The sequence below is a fragment of the Bombina bombina genome, chromosome 6 (assembly GCF_027579735.1).
Source record: "Bombina bombina isolate aBomBom1 chromosome 6, aBomBom1.pri, whole genome shotgun sequence".
NCBI lineage: Eukaryota > Metazoa > Chordata > Amphibia > Anura > Bombinatoridae > Bombina > Bombina bombina.
The window spans coordinates 859,923,351-859,946,045 of record NC_069504.1 but is presented as its reverse complement, the minus strand read 5'-3'; the positions used below and the strand labels follow the sequence as shown (position 1 = coordinate 859,946,045).

Below are 22,695 nucleotides of genomic sequence, written 5' to 3'. Positions count from 1 at the left end.
ATAGTCTAAGCTTAGTTTTTTTTTATTTCACAGGTAAGTTTTTATTTATTTTAAGGTAGTTATGTTGTAACTTTAATTTAAAATTATGGGGTTTTAGGTTTAGGGGTTAATAGTTTAATTTAGTTTGTCGTGATGTGGATGCCGGCAGTTTAGGGGTTAACAGCTTTATTTAGTGTTGGCAATGTGGGGGTTGGCTGTTTAGGAGTTCATAGCTTTATTTAGTGCTGGCGATGTGGGTGGATGGCGCTTTAGGAGTTAATAGCTTTATTTAGTCTTGGTGATGTGGGGGGAAGGTGGTTTAGGGGTTATTAGAATAGGGGTTTATGTTAGGGTGTTAGGTTTTTACAAAACTTTATTTTCTCCATAGACTTCAATAGGGAATGCGTTAATGCGATCAGCATTTCGCAATCACAGGTGTTAGGATTTTTCCTACATTTTTTCTCCATTTATCTCTATGGAGGAAAACATACACGAGCATGCAAAGTTGAAACTTTTTTTTTTACCGCACCATACTGCACTACTAAAGAAAGTTTTAGGGTGACTTGTAATAACGGCGCTATAGAAATAGCGGTATGGACCCATTTTGCATGGTGTGTTCGCTACGGCTATACTGCACAATATGTAATCTCGGTCAGTGTTTGCACAAAAATGTTATAAGAGCTCAAAAATATAAGGTCTCAGGTGTTAGAAAAAAAGGCTGCATAGGACCTTAACATAGAATGAAAGTATTCAAAAGTACCTTTGGCTTTAGTGCTGTAGGTCTAATGCTGTGTCGGGTTAGTGCACGAGTGATAAGTATTATTTTTTTTTGTTTGTTTTTTAAGCACGCTCCGTTAAAGTCGATGGGGAAGAGAAGTTAACATGGTTGCGATATCCGAAGTCCAGCTGTTGTCACTCGTCCAGTTTTGATCTCACGCAACCAATTTACTTTTAACTTGTAATACATGCGTTAAATGTCCATGATAAAAGATTAACACGAGGGGAAAAAATTTGCGCAAAACTTTTAATCTAGCCCTGTATGTTTCATGACTTTTTGAGAGTTAGATATAGTCCAACATTTGCTAGTATTCATAAAAATAGACAGGACAATTCCATTTCGCTATAGAGGGAATTCCCTTCTTTTGGGAATAAATCAGTCTCTCCAGGTAATTATCAAATCCTAATTTTTACCATATGTGCTCAATGACAATTACAAATCATCATTTGCCCTTTGTAAGTGTGTGAGAGCAATAGACAATGGTACTAATAATAAAGACTTATTTAATTTTAACAAGGGAATACAATTCAGTATAAAAAGGATTCATCAGTCACATTATATGCATTTGACGACTTTGAAAAGTGAACATTTGTCTGTCAGGAACTGATAGGAAGAACAATGAGGTAAGTGATATTTCTCCTACAAAATTCATATACAAATAAGTACATAAAAATATGCAAAATGCACATAAAGTACCATGTTTATAAAGTCCAATCATATTTAAATATTTGTTATAAAATGTATTACAGCATGAAGGTGTAGTAGATTTATACTAAACCACAGTAAACAGGTTACAAGACAGGACACATTCATAATAGTTGAATTATATATTTATTGTTTCTTAATAAAAAAAGAGTTCTAATATATTACACTAAGCAGAAACAAAAGTGACAAATTCCTAAAATCTAAAGCCTTCTTAGATTACCTTGCCAAACTAGAGAGCTTTATTTAGAGAGTCAGAATAATAATTTATATTGTAGAATATTTCATAACAATCAAGACAGCTATACAAAAGTGTACAGTTAATTAAAGGGCTGTTAGTGTAAGGTATTGTAAGAAAACACATAATGGAACTATCTATAGTCACTGAAGTACACACAGCGACAACATCCTGTGATTTTCACCCTTAAAGGAATAGCCATCATCAAAAAAAAATCTCTTTTTATGGTATACTCAACCAAAAATTTAGGCTTATGTGCATTTACCACATTAAGTTGTACTCAAAGCTACATTTATTTAAAAACATTTTACAATTTTTACTTCAGGTGAGCATTGATTGTACCCTGAAAAGCACATAACTAATACAGTGATTCATAATATGTATCTTTCAATTTATATATTATTATTTAGCCTTAGCAGTACATTTATGAGTCTCAAATGTGCATTATATCAAATTAATTCTTCCTCTGTCTCATATTCTAGTCTCACAAATTCAGAACGTAACTGAAACTAATTCAAATAATTCACATAATTTTACTATACTGGGCTTAATTCACTTCAGAACTTATTTTACCACCACAAAACATCAAATTTCCCTTCATATATATAGTATATGCTTTATATCTGATATATACCCATATCATACCCAAAATAGCTCATTATACCCTATAGCCCAGTGTTGACAAATCTATGGCACGTGTATCCATGATGGCATTCAAGGCAAATGTTCGGATGCCCCTCCTTTGGGTACCACTATACTTCTTGGTTTTATTTGTAGTGCTTAATAATTTATATTTTCTTCTGAATTCATGCTATGCATCAGTAATTAAGCTTCAATTGTTGATATATATCATAAATGTATAAGAAAAAAATTACTTTACTGTTTCTTCAAGGTCCTTTTATATTTTAAAAAAAGCACCAACCATGGGCCATTGAGATCTTTATCACCAATTTGGAGGATACACACTCAAGAATGTTCTACAGCCCTGCTCTATTCTATTGAGGAGACTGTCATTCTTATCCCTAACGAAAAGCCAATAGTCTGTATATGTGTTTCTGATTCAGTACTTGTTAGCATTTATGGTTGGCTTTGCATGTATGATTGTGGTTTTGGGTTATTCTGAAAGGTAACCTATAATCTTTCAAACTCTTTCATTCACCAGTTATGTTTATAACAAATTCAGTAATGCACATTATATGTAGGGATGTGCAAAAAATTCAGATTTTAACATTCGTTAGTGCTGTGTGCGGTATTTGTACCATTACGGTGCCATATTTATTAGATTATAAAGGTAACATACAAATATCTGCCATTTTCGGCATTTGTTTCATGAACGAATGCTGAAATGTGAATGTTTGCACATTATATGTAGAGAGAGAATAATTATTGCATTTCCTACAAAAGTCCATAATAATATATTGACATGTAATATGTATATGTTCTAGTTCCAGGGGGATATTCCATTTATACCATTCTGTTTGGCACCTCATTATCTGCTACATAATTCCAAGCTCACATTTTGATCGTTTGGGTTGTAAATTGAAAGGTTCTGACTCTGAGCTCATCGGGGTTGAGAACCTTGGAGATGTGTTAATAGGAGCTGTGCTGCCAATGCATATTGACATAGATTACCCTGAAGTGTCATACAAAGAGCCCCCACAAAGAGGAGTCTGCAAAATGTAATACTGTTTTTATTGTATTAATATAAATAAATATTTTTTCTCCAACCTTCTCTCTTTTCTTATTCCTTATCCATCTCTTTATCAATCCCATCACTAATTAATTTATATGTTTTATTGTTTCTAATTTACTTCCATATCATTATCACAATCTCTCTTCTTTGAAACTTATTTTCCTAACAATATCTCTCTTGTTATCCTTTGTTTCCATTGTTGAAACTTATCTCCTTTCCCTGATGACATAAGGAGATTGTGTAGAGGTCTTGTTGACTCTATGTAGAGCATTGTTACAAACATCATGCATTGCACATGCACACCACTGTGCCTATTTAGATATACTCTCATTAAAGATAACTAAATTTCAACAAATAATACTAAGAGAAAGAGGAAAATGTCATAGGAGAAGTAAATTAGGAAAATGTCATAGGAGAAGTGAATTTTTTTAATTGTATGATTAATCTGAATCATGTTTAAATTTAAAGGGACAGGCTAGGCAAAATTAAGCTTTCATGTTTCAGATAGGGCATGCAATTTTAAACAGCTGTCCAATTTACTTTTATGATCAAATGCATGTTGACAGTTTTTCACAGCTAGAGCGTGCTAGTTCATGTGTACCAAATAGATAATATTGTACTCACTCCCGTGGAGTTATTTATGAATCAGCACTGATTGGCTAAAATGCAAGTCTAGCAAAATAACTGAAATAAGGGGGTAGTTTGCAGAGGCTTAGATACAAGGTCATCACAGAGGTAAAAAGTATATTAAAGGGACACGGAACCATATTTTTTTGTGATTCAGACAGAGCATGCAATTTTAATCAACTTTCTAATTTACTCCTATTATCATTTTTTCTTCGTTCTCTTGCTATCTTTATTTGAAAAAGAAGGCATCTAAGCTATTTTTGTGGTTCAGACCAATGGACAGCACTTGTTTATTGGTGGATGAATTTATCCACCAGTCAGCAAGGACAACCCAGGTTGTTCACCAAAAATGGGCTGGCATCTACAGTAAACTTACATTCTTGCATTTCAAATAAAGATACCAAGAGAATGAAGAAAAGTTGATAATAGCAGTAAATTAGAAAGTTGCTTAAAATTGCATGCTCTATCTGAATCACGAAAGAAACAATTTGGGTTCAGTGTCCATTTAATACAACCATAATGAATAAGCAAAACTGGGGAATGGGTAATAAAGAGATTATCTATTTTTTTAAACAATAACAATTCTGGAATAGACTTGTTCCTTTAACAACCATTAAATAGCAATATAACTAAAATTGTTTCCCCATGTTGACTTTTAAACATTTTGTTTCTCTATATTTGATTTTCATTTCTCTAAAATTGTTCATACTTGGAGTAATGCACATCCTTATATTTCCTCTTCTTTCTCTTAGGTTCACCTTTGAATATTTCCATCATTTCCAAGTCCTGCAATTTGCTTTGGATGAGATTAACAGAAATATAGATCTTCTTCCGAATGTTACTTTAGGATTTCATGTATTTGATACATGTTCAGGACTTCAGCTAGAACTAGATGCAACCCTTAGATTATTAACAGGTCAAAACCAGAGTATACCCAACTACTCTTGCCAAGAAAAGCCACCTTTACCTGTCATAATTGGCCATTCTGTATCCACTGTCTCTATTCTAATGGCTTACATACTTGGATTGTACAAATACCCACAGGTGCGTTTTATAGGCTCATAGTTATAAACTTTTTAGCTCTAAAAAACTGAAAGCTAATTTACTTGAACCAGAACAATATAATAAGGGATGACATTTTTTTCATTCAAAAGTATGAATAAAATATTCACAAATTTTGCATCATTAGTGATAATGTCTAATATAATGAAGGCTTAATTGTCCTTGAAGGGAAATGAAACCCAAAAAAATTCCTTCATGACTCAGACACAGCATACAATTTTAAAACAACTTTTAGATTTACTTCTATTATCTAATTTTCTTCGTTCTATTGGCATCCTTTGTTGAAAAGGATATCTAGGTAGGCTCAGGAGATGGCAGCTAGCCTCTTAGATTAAGTGAGTTACATAAGGCAACCAAGAGACCAAGCTGTACACCGCTAGCGCAAGTTAAAATCACATCATAGGAAATTAGATAGTCAAATTTCACAAGTATACTTACTAGTATAGTCATAATGGGCCATAGCCCATAATAGCAATTATAAAAATATCTATCTTATTAAATTAAATTATATAATTACTGGAATAATTCTAAAAAGGTAATACCAAAATATAAATTGCAATATGACAAGACAAAGGGAGAGTGATAACTATGGGCTAGATTACAAGTGGCGCACAATAAATAATCAGCTGTTACAAGTGGCTGGTTATTGCTACCGTGAGCTAGCAGTAGCAATTTGCGCTTACGCTTATAAAATTAACCAGAGATCAGATCTCTGGTTAATTTCATAAATATGCCCCAAATGCCCCAAAAATACAGTGGTGTCTATTTTAGTAAAAAAAATAAAAATAGTAGCATTATTATTTTTTAATAAAATAACTGCACCAGGCAGTTTTTGGGGGCTAAAGTTGGTGGTTGTGGGGTGTTTAAAAAAAAAAAAAAAACTGCACTGAAAAGTGCCTTTACATTGCGGTCTATGGGAACTGTGTGTTCCCCGTAAATATATATGTATATGCTTATATACATGTATATTTTTGTGTTATACTAACACATAAATATATATGTATATAAGCATATACATATATATTTACAATTTGCTGCCATCGCTGCGTGACTTACCCCTTCGCTGCTCTTAGGTTCTGTGTCGTGTATGACGACATGAGAACGAGGCTATCAAGGGCACGCTTGTGAGCGCAATGCTAACCTGAGCTCACATTTGCATTGCTGTCAACTTGCAATACCAGCGCACATTAGCATGTGCTGGTATAACTCAGTGGAGCACATATATCGCTTTCACAAGAGCAATATTTAGCGCGCCATTTGTAATATGGCCCTACGTTACGAATCTTTATCAGATGTAGCAATATTCAATTGCTTTAAAAAAATACAACAAATTGTGACTAGTTTGTAAAAATATTAACACAGTACCTATCTGTGACTAATGTGCAGGGTTCCTGAAAATGATTATACAGTATTAAGTGGATGGGAATAAGCTATAGAGTTTTGGTGAAAACATACATTCATAATCCCCGTACATACCAAACTCAACTATGGGCTAAACTTCTACGGTCCGGCTAGATTACAAGTGAAGCGCAAATTAAGGCTCCTGCTTAATTAAGATTTTTGCGCCCGTCGGGTTGCACTTGTATTATGAGTTAAAAGTAAACTGTTTTGGCTCTAGTGTTAACCCGACGAGCGCAAAACTCAGAACATAGAATATCGTGTATGCGTTCATGTATTCCCCCAAAAAAGTCAATGGTGAAAATAAAGTTGAAAAAACCTAGTACCCCACTCTCTCGCAAACACGATTGCATATTCTCATTTGCGCAAAACCAATATGAAAATACGAATATTTTATATTCCAATGTTCTTTACATAACAGATTATGTTCTATCTATTCAGGAAGACATATTTCTCTCTATATATACTGTATGTCTGATGGTATTTTTGTACAATATATATCAGTACCTATATATACATGATTATATATAGGTATAGCTATATACAGCTATAGATAGGAATGTTTATTTATAAATACTTAGAACATATTCTGCTATGTGCAGAACATTGGAATGTATAACATTTACAGTAATTACTTAGTTAAAACCTATTAAATATGAATATTGCATAAATATGCTTTTTTCATATTTTCATCTACATAACTGCAAAGGGCACCAATGCACTTATATATATATATATATATATATATATATATATATATATATATATATATATATATATACACAGTATATATATGTCTATATACTGTATGTGTGCATATGTATTTATGTGTTTATATGTGTATATATGTCTGTAAATACATATATACACATATAAATACATATGTATACACATATAGACATATATATATATATATATATATATATATATATATATATATATATATAAAAAAAAACATATACATCTTTATATACAACTTTAATTTGCAATGGGTTTTTTTTTTTTGTGTGTGCAACTTTAATGTTTCACAAAACATTTAACCAGAGCTCTGAAGTTGCGGTAAAGAATCTAGCGTGAATCTGGATTTCGCTCACACGTGTACTTTTAACTTGTGATACGAGCAATAAGCCCGATGACCGCAAACCCTCGCCACATACCCCTCACATTTGCGTTTTACTTGTAATCTAGCCCATTATGTTTAGCAATATCTAGATTTCCCCAGCCATAACTTCCCCTCTTAATAATAGTTCAGGCACTCACAAACATAACACCCCTGACATGTGTTTCACATACACGCTACATTGGTCTACTGATGTGTTCAGCTAGCTCCCAATAGTGTATTACTGCACTTGCAATAAAGAATACCAAGATAATGAAGCAAAATTGATAATAGAAGTAAATTGGAAAGTGGTTTAAAATTGTATTCTCCATCTGAATCATGAAAGCAAATGTTTTGGTTTTATGTCCCTTTAAAACACAGCAGGCAAGTTCATAGGAGCATTTGGACTTAAAGGGACAGTCTAGTCAAAATTAAACTTTCATTATTCAGATAGGACTTGTAATTTTAATCAACTTTCCAATTTACTTTTATCATCAAATTAGCTTTTTTCTCTTGGTATTCTTAGTTTAAACTAAACATAGGTAGGCTAATATGCTAATTTCTAAGCCTTTGAGGGCTGCCTCTTATCACAGGCTTTTTAAATCTCTTTTCAACACAAAGAGACAGAAAGTACACATGGGCCATATAGATAACACTGTGTTCAGACACAGGGAGTTATTTAATATTTAGCACATTACAATGCTAAATACAAGACAATAGATAATAAACAGTCACAGTCATGTGATCAGGGGGCTGGAAGAAGGTTCCTAGATACAAGGTAATCACAGAGGTAAAAAGTATATTAATATAACTGTGTTGTTTGTGCAAAACTGGGGAATGAGTAATAAAGGGATTATCTATCTTTTAAAACTATAACAATTGTATGGTAGACTGTCCCTTTAAAGGGACAGTAAACACCTTGAAATTTTAATATAAAATATTTACTATGCATAATAAAACCGCTTTGCAACATACTTTCCTTATTTTGCCCTCTTTGCATGCAATTTAGTAATGAAAATTGTGGATTTTCTAATTCTCAGAACATGCACACTGCTAACTTCTCATGGCTAACTTTACTACATATATTTCCTAATGAGTTTTAACAGATAACAACTGCAAAACAAAACTCTTTTTTTTATTTTTTATTGAGGTTATAAATAAAAATAACAAATAAGATATGTCCATTTACAATGACAATACCAAATCAGAGAACATACAAACATCACAAGTGGCATACATGCCAGTGATAACCTTAGGCCTCAGAAGTTGTAGCTATACACATCATTTTCACATTACTGCAATGTACCACACCTATATATGTGAACGATAAGCTCAAAAAGGGGACAATTGTTGCATGGACAGTATCTTGTATGTATGACTCGAATATACAACATGGGAAGAACGAATAAAACACAGAACTTTTAAAGGTTATAAAGAAATATAGCAAACTAGATATGTCCATTTGCAATGATAATAAGCTATCAGAGTACATACAAATGTCACAGGTGGCATATATGTGAGTAATAACCGTAAGTCTCAGAAGTCGTAGCTATTCATATAATTTTCACATTATTGTAATGTACTACACCTATATGAGTGAACAATATGCTCAAAATGGAAAAATAGAATGGACAGTATCTGGTATATAAGAGTCAAATATAAAACTTGTGAAGAACATATAAAACCTAGAACCTGTAAAGGTGGAACCTCATTTTATATTTTAGTAATTGTACCCCAAATTACTTAAAAGTCACTCTTGGACCGATCTAGATCAGTGATTCAAAAGCGAGGGGAGTTATCAAAATATATAAACACGGTTGATCGCTCAATTAGATAGCGGATTTAGATAAAGTGTTTTGACGGGGAAACCGTCATGACTGACATCAGTAGATTAGTTAGGCATGGAAGGTGTTAAACAATGGTACCTCTCTAGGGTGTATTAGTGTAGAGCGGTAATGCAGGGCAAGGATTTAGTGATTGTGGCTTACCAAAATAAGTAAGAATATGCTCCTGACCTGTGTCTATACTGTCAGACTCAATGTCTAGGGAGCTAAAGTGTTGGGTATCTCAATGTGGTATGTATTCTTATTGCTAAGTAATTAATTCCAGTTAATTATGTTGATAGACTGTAGGCCAAATACTAAAATGCGCTATCTCGGCCGCAGACAGCGCATCATTGGTAATATGTCAAGAGTAGTTACCATCAGCCTCTGATAAAAGTAAATACATATGGTAGGGAATAGCAAATATAATAATCAGAATAAATACTTATTAGTTAGTAAACCCTGCGCTCAACATATATGTCGCACATAAGGTCCTTTGGTAGAAAAACAGATCTGCCTCTTTCTGGGATCTAGACTACAGTATAAACCATTCCTTTGGGGTACCTAGTTAGGACTCTGCTTGCTTAGGAGTAGTTTAAAATTTGCAGGGATAATGCCAGTAGATGGCATTACAATTATATTAGGCTGCACATGCTAGTCAGCCCTGTTAGTAGAGTTCCTACTCATCTAAGATAATATAGGTGTTGCATTACTTAAAAACCATGCTTAAAGGGACAGTCTAGGCCAAAATAAACTTTCATGATTCAGATAGAGCATGTCATTTTAAACAATTTTCCAATTTACTTTTATCACCAATTTTGCTTTGTTCTCTTGGTATTCTTAGTTGAAAGCTTAACCTAGGAGGTTCATATGCTAATTTCTTAGACCTTGAAGGCCACCTCTTTTCAGAATGCATTTTAACAGTTTTTCACCACTAGAGGGTGTTAGTTCACGTATTTCATATAGGTAACACGTGAAGTTATCTGGGAGCAGGCACTAAACTGAAAGTCTTTCAAAAGAACTGAAACAAAGGGGCAGTTTGCAGAAGCTTAGATATAAGATAATCACAGAGGTTAAAAGTATATTAATATAACTCTGTTGGTTATGCAAAACTGGGGAATGGATAATAAAGGGATTATCTATCTTTTAAAACAATAAAAATGCTGGTGTAGACTGTCCCTTTAAGGGTAAAATACCATATAATAGTGGTAGCCCTCACAGGGTTAGATTAGGGAGAGCACTAAGTCACTGCAATACATAGAGACACAGAGAAGTTTTAGCTAGTTAGCATATAAACATGTATGGCATTCAAAATTGTTGTAGTAAGAGGTGGAGATCATATATAAAATTAGCTGTGGCTGTGAGGTTTTCGCGGTCTCCAGTCACTGAATAAGTCTCAGACTCAAAGCCCTCATAATATCAATAAACTGTTGATCTGCCTCCACATCGCCATTGTGTTGGGGACACATTAAATGAGAAGACATTTTTCACTTGTATTGCTCTCAGAGTCACTATTGGTAGTCGAAACATAATTACAGATTACCTTTAGGATCAGTGAAGTTATACAAGACGCGGGGGGTTTGATCTCCCATCTCAGCTAGCCCACACATTGTCATTCGGCTCGTAAAACATTGCCTAGCATATTAAGTTCTGAGTCAGTAGATTGCTATCCCCATGAACTTGATGTTAATAGTTGACAGGTTTCTAACTGGTTCTGGTTGCTGAAAAACGGCCTGGGTTCTTTACATGTTCTGTACCTGGTATTGTCTGGAACTAAAGATTGTTAGTAATAGGCATTCCGGGAGTTCAAGCGTAGAGCCCTCAAGGCTGCAGGGCCTTTTGATGCAGAAGAGAAAGCCCAATTCGGTCTCCCTGCGATGTATCCATCTCTCTCACAGGTATTGCGTATGGGAGCATGTCCTCAGTTGCGTTGGTTGTAGAAGCCGTAGTATTTCCCAGACCAGGTCTGATCTGCACTAGAGGAATAGAGGGCTTCACTTTGTAGATCGATTCTTCCGCAATCTCAGGAACCTATAATAAGGGCTCATGGGTGAGTTTATTTATATTGATCGTTGTGCCGTAGCCAAGAGGGCAGTCCCCCAACTTAGCCCCACAGCCACAAAGGGATTAAGGCTGCAATCAAAGCCTCCATTTGTGCTCAAAAAGTCAGGTATATTCACAATGGGCTGGCTCCAAATCTTTCATTCCTGCTTTTTCAAATGAAGATACTACGAGAACAAAGAAAAAATCATAATAGGAGCAAATTAGAAAGTTGCTTAAAATGTTATGCTCTATCCGAATAATAAAAGAAAAAAATTGGGTTTAGTATTAATGCCCATGCCTAGCCTTGTTGTCTGCATTCTCAAGCCCAGATTGGCTTCTCCAATTATAGCACGTGGTGGGTGGAGTTTGGCTACTGCAGTAATCAAGATGTTAATTTGCTTTAAAAATGTTTAGACTTGGCTGATATGTTATTTAACATATCAACAGAAATGTATTTTAAATCTAAGATGTTTACTGTCCCTTTAAGGGCCACCTACTGTCAGCACTCCTGAATGTCTGTGTGTCAATTTTGTTTTTTTCATCAAAAGAATTCTGGCGTGCATGAGTTATTATTGTGTAATCTCACTAGTGGTAAGTCGCTGCAAATCTAAATATATCTCCATTTTTCTTTGGGAGTTGTCCTGCCTTGCATTCTGACCAACCAATAACAGCCTAAAGAACCTCAATTCACAGAATCCCTGAGCATTTTATACATGATAATGAAACATGTCATCAATGGACTCTGGAGGGGGGAGTATGGGGCAAACACCTCCTATCTAATTTTGCTATTTATATTTACACACAAGCACCCACTTGAGTCATGCCAATAAGCCTCTATTTTCAAAAGTGCAGCTCATGTGTACAACTGACATTATTTTCTTGAGGAGTTTTATTTTTCTGGCCACCCTATCCAGAAAAAAATCTGCTAATCCACATTTATGTCATTAAATCACTCACATCATGTACATAATTATGTTTTTTTTTGTCACTTTAGATCAGCCATTTCTCTACTAGTTCCCTTCTGAGTGACAGGACTCATTTTCCTTCCTTCTTCAGAACTGTACCTAATGATGTCTTCCAATCTCAAGGACTTGCCAAGCTTGTGTTGCATTTTGGGTGGACATGGGTTGGATTGGTTGCCGTAAATGATGACTATGGAGAACTGGGCATTCAGGCTGTTAAGAAGGACATCCTCAGTGCTGGAGCTTGCATAGCTTTTACAGAATATATTATGACCAATCTTTTGAACAACAATGTGCTTCACTTAGCAAAGATCATTAAAGATTCAACAGCCAAAGCTGTAGTTGTCTTTTCTACAGTTTCTGATTTGGTTCCACTTCTGGATGAGATGGTGAAGCTGAATGTGAGTGGGAAGATATTTATAGCCAGTGAATCCTGGTCCACCATAAAGATGTTGTTAGTGGAAAAATACACTCCACTATTATCTGGTTTGATTGGCTTTTCTTTCCACAGTTCAACAATCCCACGGTTTCAACAATATTTAAACAGTGTTAATCCCTTCAGTGCTTTAGGACAGGCTTGGGTAAAAATATTCTGGGAAAATACATTTGGATGCAAATTCTTTAACCAGAATATGGTGAATAATCCATGGGATAATTCATCAAAGTTATGTACAGGAAATGAAGATCTAAAGAGTCTTCAGTCAAGCGTCAACGATGTGTCCAACCTAAGAAGTGCCTATAGTTTATATACAGCAATTTATCTCATAGCCAAAGCATTGCATGATTTACAGACATGCCAAGATGGAAGAGGGCCATTTTATAATGGGAGCTGTACAGACTATAAGAGCGTTAAACCATGGCAGGTAATCATTATTATGTTGTGATTTCAAGAGGCGGACATGAAAATTATATTATTTTATTTGTAATGTTGTGGCATTTTGAAACAATTCACAATTGCTCTCATTTAAATTGTGAACCAGAAATAAATTATGATAGGCTTTCAAATTATATATGGGATCCAGCACTCACTCTCTCCAAAGCTTACAACAGCTGGGGTACAATTCAAAATGTACAATCCAGTCAATCACCATAGGAACAGCACTCTCCGTTATAACTGGTTACTTTATTAGTAAACGTTTTCGGAGTCACCGCCGTCCTCAGACTAAAAGTATATTTTTAGTCTGAGGACGGGGGTGATCCCGAAAACGTTTACTAATAAAGTAACTATATATATATAGGGGGGCAAATGCCCATTCTGGAATTTCACTCTTATTTCTAAGCATAAATACCCACATATGTAACTCCTTTGATGAAAGTGAACCACTATGTGAAGTGAATGTGTTAAATAGGTCGTTTATTTCTAGAAAACTCAATGTTAGATCTTAAATGTAGTAAAATATGCAACCAACATTTTTCAACCTACAGCTGTTGTATTACATTCAGAATGTGCATTTGAGGCTGAGCAATGGGAGAGAGGTCTTCTTTGATAAGAATGGTGACCCACCAGCAATATATGATATTGTGAATTGGCAGCTGGGTGCAGATGGGATGATGCACCATGTGAAGGTGGGAAGTTACAATACCCTGCTTCCTCCTGACAGAAGATTAATTATCAATACTAGTGCTGTGTTGTGGACTTCTGGACATGGCCAGGTATTTACTGTAGTACTTTTTACTTTGTAAATAATAATCACAATCTATTCAGAATGTGCATACTGTTTTATAAGCAAATATATTAGTAACTTACAAATTAATCTATATATTTGCTGAAATTAATTTTTCTTGTCACTTGCCTAGATTCAATAAAACACTTTTGTGAAACAAATATTTTGCTCAAAAAAACTTTCTGCATCATCTCCACTTGATTAATGGTAGCTGGAGATATTATGACAAATTACAAAAAAATCGACTACAGGGCCTTCAACAACATAACTATCAAGAATCACTATCCCATTCCATTGATCACCGAACTGTATGACTCACTCCAGGATGCTCACTTCTTCACCAAGCTGGATTTACGTGGGGCATACAATCTGATTCATATCTTTCCAGGAGGTCAAAGGATCCCTTTGGGTTAGAACTGCTCCAGCCCCTATTACGGATGCATCAACCTCTAAAGTGAACTGTAGGTCAGGATCAGGATGGCGGAGCACAGGAGCAGAACAAAAGGCTTTTGTCAGACGAGAGAAGGCATTTATGGCTTCAGGAGGCCAATGTTTACAGTCTTTGTTCCATTTTGTCTGTTCAGTGAGTGGAGCGACTGTTGGGGAAAAGATCCTTATAAACTTGCGTTAATAATTGGAGAACCCCAAGAATCTCTGTAATTCCTTCAATAAAGTATGTTGGGGCCACTCTAAAACTGCGGAGAGTTTAGCAGGATCCAAGGCAAAACCTTCTTTCGAGATGACATAGCCAAGGAACTGGATCTGAACTTGGTCAAACTCACATTTTTCTAGTTTGGCTACTAAAGAATTGTCCCGGAGACATTTAAGTACCTGTCTCACGTGATTATGATGCGCTTCATGAGTGGAAGAAAAGATAAGGATGTCATCAAGGTAGACGATGACAGTGGGATGCCTGGAAGACTGCAGGGGCATTACATAACCCAAAGGGCATTACGAGGTATTTGTAATGCCCTGATCTTGTGTTAAAGGCGGTCTTCCATTCGTGGCCTGGAAAGATATGAATCAGATTGAATGCCCCACGTAAATCCAGCTTGGTGAAGAAGTGAGTATCCTGGAGTGAGTCATACAGTTCGGTGATCAATGGAATGGGATAGTGATTCTTGATAGTTATGTTGTTCAAGGCCCTGTAGTCGATGCAGGGTCTGAGCCCACAATCCTTCTTACTGACGAAAAAGAAGCCTGCCCCAGCAGGAGAGAAGGAAGGGCGAATGAAACCTTTAGCTAGGTTCTCTTGGATGTACTCTTCCATGGATTTGTTTTCAGTTTTGGAGAGTGGATAAGTCCTCCCTTTAGGTAGTGGGGCTCCGGGAAAGAGGTCGATCTTGCAGTCATAAGGACAGTGGGATGGCAGCATTTCAGAAGCCGGTGTACATGTTTTTTTTATAAAAAAAGTCTTCAGAGGAATAAAGGAGCGTACAGAGCCCCCAACACTGTACGATCACTGATAGGTGGTGACTAAGGGCCAGATTACGAGTGGAGCGCAAACATTTGCACGCAAGCGATATCAGGTTTTTGTAATTGTTTGCGGGCAGGTTAAATTTTGCTGGTATTACAAGTTGAAAGCAAATGCAATCACTTGAACGCAATAGCGATTTACGCTGGAATGGTTACAACGTCCTCAGAGCTGTGTTTAACCGTTTTTATGAAACAAAAAAGTTGCAAAAAACACAACAAAAATACATTACAAAGTACAGTTGTATTCATAATAACACCTTCTAATAAAAAATATTCAAAAAAAATATTGCACAAAAAAGTTATTTAGGCTCAAAGATATAATATCTCAGGTGTCAGAAAAAAAGGCTGGCAAAGCACTTTAACATAAACATACATAGATATACATGTCTAAAGATGTATATGTATGTGTGTATATATATATATATATATGTCTATATATGTGTACATATATATTGATGTATTGATATGTGTATATATGTCTTTACAGACATATATATACATATAAACACATAAATACATATGTACACATATATACACATATATAGAAGTGCATTAGAGCCCTTTGCAGTTCAGTAGATGAAAACTTTAAAAAAACATATTAATGCAATATTTATATTTAATGAAGGTTTTAACTATAGGGCAATACTTGAATGTGCACATGATATTTTAAGTTTGTCTTTTTGTGTGCCTTGGGTTTACACGAGCGAGATAACTTTTTACTTTCAACTTGTAATACCAGTGCAACCAAATGCGCGCAAAAACTTCTAGCGCAATTAGCGAAAGCTATAAATAGTGCTCCACTTGTAATCAAGCCCTAAGTAGGGATTGTGGCTTCATCACGCTACTGCGTCAGACTCATCCATACATGACGTATGGGAGGTACCCCCTGGTTGACTTTGTCTACATGCCTGTCGTTCATTTTGTCTGAGTGTCTGTCTACATTTAGGGGCATCAGAAATAAATGGTTAACTTTTATTGTGTCGACGGTGTGCATCTCTTGTTTGCTTTGTCTATTAGGTAGTTTATATATGAGTGTAACACTTTAATGTATGTACTGTTCAATGCAACTTTTTTTTAGCCCTAAGCCTTTATACAAGTTCTTCAGTCAAGTTAACCCAAAGAGCGCAAATTTAGTTTGCCCTTGTGCAGTTACGTTTACTTTCAACTTAAAGTGACAGTCAACACCAGAATTTTTGTTGGTTTAAAAGATAATCCCTTTATTATCCATTCCCTAGTTTTGCATAACTAACACAGTTATAATAATATACGTTTTACCTTTGAAATTACCTTGTATCTAAGCATCTGCAGACTGCCCCCTTATTTCAGTTCTTTTGACAGACTTGCATTTTAGCCAATCAGTGCTCACTCCTCGGTAAATTCACATGCATGAGCTCAATGTTATCTATATGAAACACATGAACTAACGCCCTCTAGTGGTCAAAATGCATTCAGCTTAGAGGCAGCCTTCAAGGTCTAAGAAATTAGCATATGAACCTCCTAGGTTTAGCTTCAACTAAGAATACCAACAGAACAAAGCAAAATTGGTGATAACAGTAAATTGGAAATTTGTTTAAAATTACATGCCCTATTTGAATCATTAATTTTTTGGCTTGACTGTCCCTTTAATAAGTTAACGCAGGTGCCAAATTTTTAATAGATAGATATTTTGTATAGATTTTACTGAACGTCCTGTTGATCTACTGGACTATCTATTTAATATCTTTTGCATTAATACCCATAATGGTGGTTCATATTCTAATTATATCTGAAGTCACTTCTATTTTGTTGCCTACATGGTCCAATAATTAGGAGTGCAAACAGTTATATTTAAGTATAATTGCTTTATAATAATACAAGGTTTTTAATTTTTGTGGCAAAATTTTGGAATTATGGGTACATTACGGAATAATATTGATTATACTGAAAAAACATTATTTCAAGCAAATTAGCTGATTGCTCTTACTGCTGATTAATAGAGCAACATAGCATTATTATACTTTACACATTTACAAAGAATTTTTAAATAAAATATTGATTAACGTTATGAGTATATATTGATTGTTCCTAGGTTCCTACCTCTGTCTGCAGTGAGAGTTGTCCCTCTGGATTCAGAAGACTAGTAGTAAGGGGAGCACCAATCTGTTGCTTCCAGTGTGTTCCTTGTCCTCCAGGGGAAATATCCAACCAGACAGGTAAGATCGATAAGACAATCGAAACAAAAATGGTCCTTAAAAATGTATTAGGAAACAGAGGTCATGCTGCAGTGTCAAAATCTGGAGTGATAAATGTTAAGATGTTTATCTATTGTGACACATTACTACAGATGTTAAAGGAATGGCAAAGGGCTCCATTTAACATTGTTCAGACAGACAATATCGCAAGTCAGGGAACCTGTCCAGCTGGAATCATATTGAGTGTCCAATAGCATGAGAGCAGGGGATGTCAATCACCACGTTTGGATCAGTCTGGGGTTATTTTAATCCAGCAACTCTGGGGTATTACAGAGGTTAAGACACAATTATCTTAAAACCAGTACTTCTTAGACCTCTCCTTCTTAACTATCTGTTGCAGGCTTGCATCTTGATATATGGAGCCCAAAACAGGAAATTTTAAATATTTAACTAATATATAAATCAGTTACATAATCTTGAGTTAATTATTTAGATTAACATTGTTACAAATATTTGAGAACTATATACATTTAATATTTTTACTAAGTATGTACTGTATATGATGCCTGGTTAAAGGAACAGTCTACACCAGAATGTTTATTTTTTTAAAAGATAGATAATCCCTTTATTACTCATTCCCTTGTTTTGCAAAATTAACACAGTTATATATACACTATATACACTTTTTACCTTTGTGTGATTATCTTGTATCTAAGCCTCTGCAAACTGCCCCCTTAGTTCAGTTCTTTTGAAAGACTTGCATTTTAGCCAATAAGTGCTGGCTCCTAGGCACTCCACGTACATGAGCACAGTGTTATCTATATGACACACATGAACTAACACCCTCTAGTGGTGAAAAACTGTCAAAATGCCCTAAGAGAAGAGGCGGCCTTCAAGGGCTTAGAAATTAGCATATAAACAGCCTAGGTTTAGATTTCAACTAAGAATACCAAGAGAACAAAGCAAAATTGGTGATAAAAGTAAATAGAAAAAAATGTTTAAAATGACATGTCCTATCTGAATCATGAAAGATTATTTTGGACTAGACTGTTCCTTTAATTGGGCATGCTATAGAAATTGAATGTAAACAGAAATAAATTGAAATATTAATACTCTTGATGCTCGTAAGTAGAAGAAAGAGCTTGAGCCCCAGAGTTATGTAACTAGTATATATAACCATATAACTCCCTCTGTCATAAACCTTTTTAGCATAATTGCATATACTCAATACCAGTGTACACAAATAGTTCATTTGCAATCTGCAGAACATTGGAATGTGAAATATTCATATTTTTATATCGGGTAATTTCTAAAAAACATTATTGTAGAATTTACATATATATATATATATATATATATATATATATATATATTTTTTTTTTTATAATGTTTGTACCAGCTGACCCTAGGATATTAAGGCTATGGACAAGGGCCCACAGTATTTAGTATAGATGTGGGTCCCAAGGTGCACAGAGGTTTAGAGAATAATATAAAACTACACAAAGGTCCACAAGTAAACCTTATCCAGCAACCCCATATAAAGCCTATAAATTAAATAGATATAGGAACCGTCACCCCCCAAAAAAATAAACACTACTAGGGATACTGGTAAATATTATATATTTAATTAATTTGTGATCATGTGCATAAAATATAATATACAAAAAGAAAAAAACCCACACATTGGGCCCTATCTATCAAGCTCCGAATGGAGCTTGATGCCCCTTGTTTCTGGCGAGCCTGCAGGCTCGCCAGAAACAGCAGTTATGAAGCAGCGGTCACAAAGACCACTGCTCCATAACCCTGTCCGCCTGCTCTGAGCAGGAGGACAGGAATCGTCACAATTCAACCTGATCGAGTACGATCGGGTTGATTGACACCCCCTGCTGGCGGCCCATTGGCTGCAAGTCTGCAGGGGGCGGCGTTGCACCAGCAGCTCTTGTGAGCTGCTGGTGCAATGATAAATGCGGAGAGCGTATTGCTCTCTGCATTCAGCGAGGTCTTGCGGACCTGATCCGCACTGTCGGATCAGGTCCGCAAGACCTTTGATAAATAGGGGCAAGTGATTGGTCATATAAAGTTAAGCGTATGCAATTCATTCATTACCCAAGAAACAGGGGTACCCAGATTATTAATTATAAGAGCCGGCAAATAGACAATAAGGTCTTCACATATGAGAAATTCACTGAAGCAAGTCTCCACATAGAATATTCTTGTAGTTAAACTGTCTCATGCAAATATACGGCAGCTGCATACAATTATACAGCAACTAGGTATCCCCAAATTCACTCCTTCACTCCCTATGTGGCCAAATCTCAGCAGATTAACAAATGACCATTGTGGGGGGCTACAATATCGTTCATATCTCATCCAGAGTATCGTCCCATACCTTTTCTCATAACCATAAAGAAAGTTGATCTATGCGAAACGGGGACAGATATACAGATCAATCCGGAACAACAGGAGAGAAGTTACACAGCGCTATTCACATTCAGCGTCTGCTTCGTATTACCTGTTCTTGTGAAATGACTTTGTTCACCCCATAGCCCATAACATTCCGCTTACCTTTCATAGGCATATAATAAAGCTGTCCACGGCTTACATAGGGAGACTTACAGGGGTTTCCTGGATGTAAATGCAAGTTAGAACGCTGTAATTTCAGACAGCGTGGAGATCAGCTATATATTTTAATTATTGTTTTGGGCACAATAAATTATATTAAAATGTAAATCATAATCATTAACAATACTTGCTTAGGTCATGAATTTGCAATTTTATCTTTCAGACTCAATTGATTGTACAAAGTGTCCAAGAGATGAGTGGCCAAATCATAATAAAGACAAATGTCTCCCAAAGTTAATAGAATTTCTTTCTTATGAAGAAACCTTAGGGGGCACACTAGCAGCTATCAGCGCCACCTCTGCCATTATTCCGGTTTCCATCTTTGGACTTTTCATTCGCTACAAAACAACTCCTATTGTCCGAGCAAACAATTACAGTCTTAGTTGTGTTCTGCTGGTTTCCTTGACTCTCTGCTTCCTCTGCTCTTTGGTATTCATTGGTTACCCACAGCCTAAGAAGTGTCTTTTGCGCCAGGCAACATTTGGCATAGCTTTTGGCCTCTGTGTCTCTTGCATCTTGGCCAAAACCTTTATGGTCGTTTTTGCATTTATGGCTTCCAAGCCAGGGAGTAGCCTAAGAAAATGGGCCAACCCTCGAGTTTCCTATACGATCATTGCTTTTTGCTCTCTCCTACAATTGCTGCTGTGTATTTGCTGGTTGTCTCTCTATCCTCCTTTTACAGAATATAATACTAGGACTGAACCTGGACTAATCATTATTGAATGCAATGAGAATTCACCAATTGCCTTCTGGTGTATGTTGGGATATCTTGGCTTTTTGGCAACGTTCAGCTTTCTAGTTGCCTTTCTGGCCCGGCATCTCCCTGACAACTTTAATGAAGCAAAATACATAACTTTCAGCATGCTGGCATTTTTAAGTGTTTGGGTGTCTTTTATCCCAGCCTCCCTTAGTGCACGTGGCAAGTACATTGTAGCTATGGAGGTCTTTGCTATTCTATCCTCTAGCTGGGCTCTGGTTGTTTTTATGTTTGTGCCAAAGTGTTTCATTATACTCTTCAGACCCAACATGAATTCAAAACAACATCTGATGGGGAGACCCGTGGGTTAAAGTCTACAAAGTTAAAATGTGCTTAATATAATTCTACAGATTTATTTTTATGTAAAAAATATATTATGTATTTCACAATAGAAAATGTACATTGATTCTCCAATAAATCTCTGTGGGATGAAATTATCATTTTCTGTGCATCAAAGTGTTCTGCACTAATACTAATAATTATTTTGCACATTGGAAATTATGTGTTAAAAATATAAATTAAGAATAATGTACTTGCACTTTTGGTGACATCATAGTCTGTTATACCACAGCAATTAACATTTAAATTGAGTTTATAGAAATAAAATATATAAAATACCCCTGTCTGAGTTCATTAAAAAAAAACTAACATAAACATTATCTACAATGCTTTTATATTAAATTTACTGAGAAATGCATGGTAAGTAAACAGAGAACCAGAGCTTTTAACCATCCCGTATTTCTGTAATGGGTGGGAGGTCTATTCCACAACCCCTTATGTAGCTTGTATTGCTTTGTTCTCTTGGTATTCTTAGTTGAAAGCTAAACCTAGGAGGTTCATGTGCTAATTTCTTAGACCTTGAAGGCCGCCTCTAATCTAAATGCATTTTGACAGTTTTTCACCACTAGAGGTTGTTAGTTCATGTGTTTCATATAGATAACATTGAGCTCAAGCACGTGAACTTATAACTGAGTGAGCACTGATTGGCTAAAATGCAAGTCTGTCAAAAGAACTGAAATAAGGGGGCAGTCAGCAGAGGCTTAGATACAAGGTAATCACAGAGGTAAAACATGTATTATTATAACTGTGTTGGTTATGGAAAACTGGGAAATGGGTAATTAAGGGATTATCTATCTTTTAAAACAATAAAAATTCTGGTGTTGACTGTCACTTTAAGTTAAGAAGCAGCGGTCATAAAACCACCGCTCCTTAACTTATCCACCACGTATGAGGTGGCGGACTGCAATCATCCCGATCGGATACGATCGGGATGATTGACACCCCCTGCTAGCGACCGATTGGCTGCTAATGTGCAGGGGGCAGCATTGCACAAGCATTTCACCAGATCATGTCCGCCCGACATTTGATAAATCTACCCCTATTTATGTAAAGATTTTTGCACTGCATATTTCACAGTTTTTTCTTGTCAGCTAGAAGGTGAAGAGCTTTTCTAAAAACACTCAAAATACTTAATACCCTAATAGAAAAACATATGCGAAGGAAAAAAGAAGCGATTGTAAGACACTATACATAGAAAGCAGCTTAATGTGATTTATATTGGCTGCAGGATTTAATTTTTAAAGTACCCCCCACTCACTGCT

At 35.6% G+C, this 22,695-nt stretch overlaps 1 protein-coding gene across 1 annotated transcript; it reads left to right on the top strand.

Moving 5' to 3' along the window:
- The first annotated feature begins 1,375 nt into the window (after positions 1-1,375).
- On the top strand, positions 1,376-21,405 carry LOC128664692 (extracellular calcium-sensing receptor-like). The gene is made up of 7 exons (XM_053719502.1): positions 1,376-1,380; positions 3,143-3,376; positions 4,770-5,061; positions 12,437-13,267; positions 13,830-13,970; positions 17,613-17,736; positions 20,501-21,405. The coding sequence occupies exons 1-7, from the start codon at positions 1,376-1,378 to the stop codon at positions 21,403-21,405; spliced, it is 2,532 nt and encodes an 843-aa protein (XP_053575477.1).
- Positions 21,406-22,695: the final 1,290 nt, after the last annotated feature.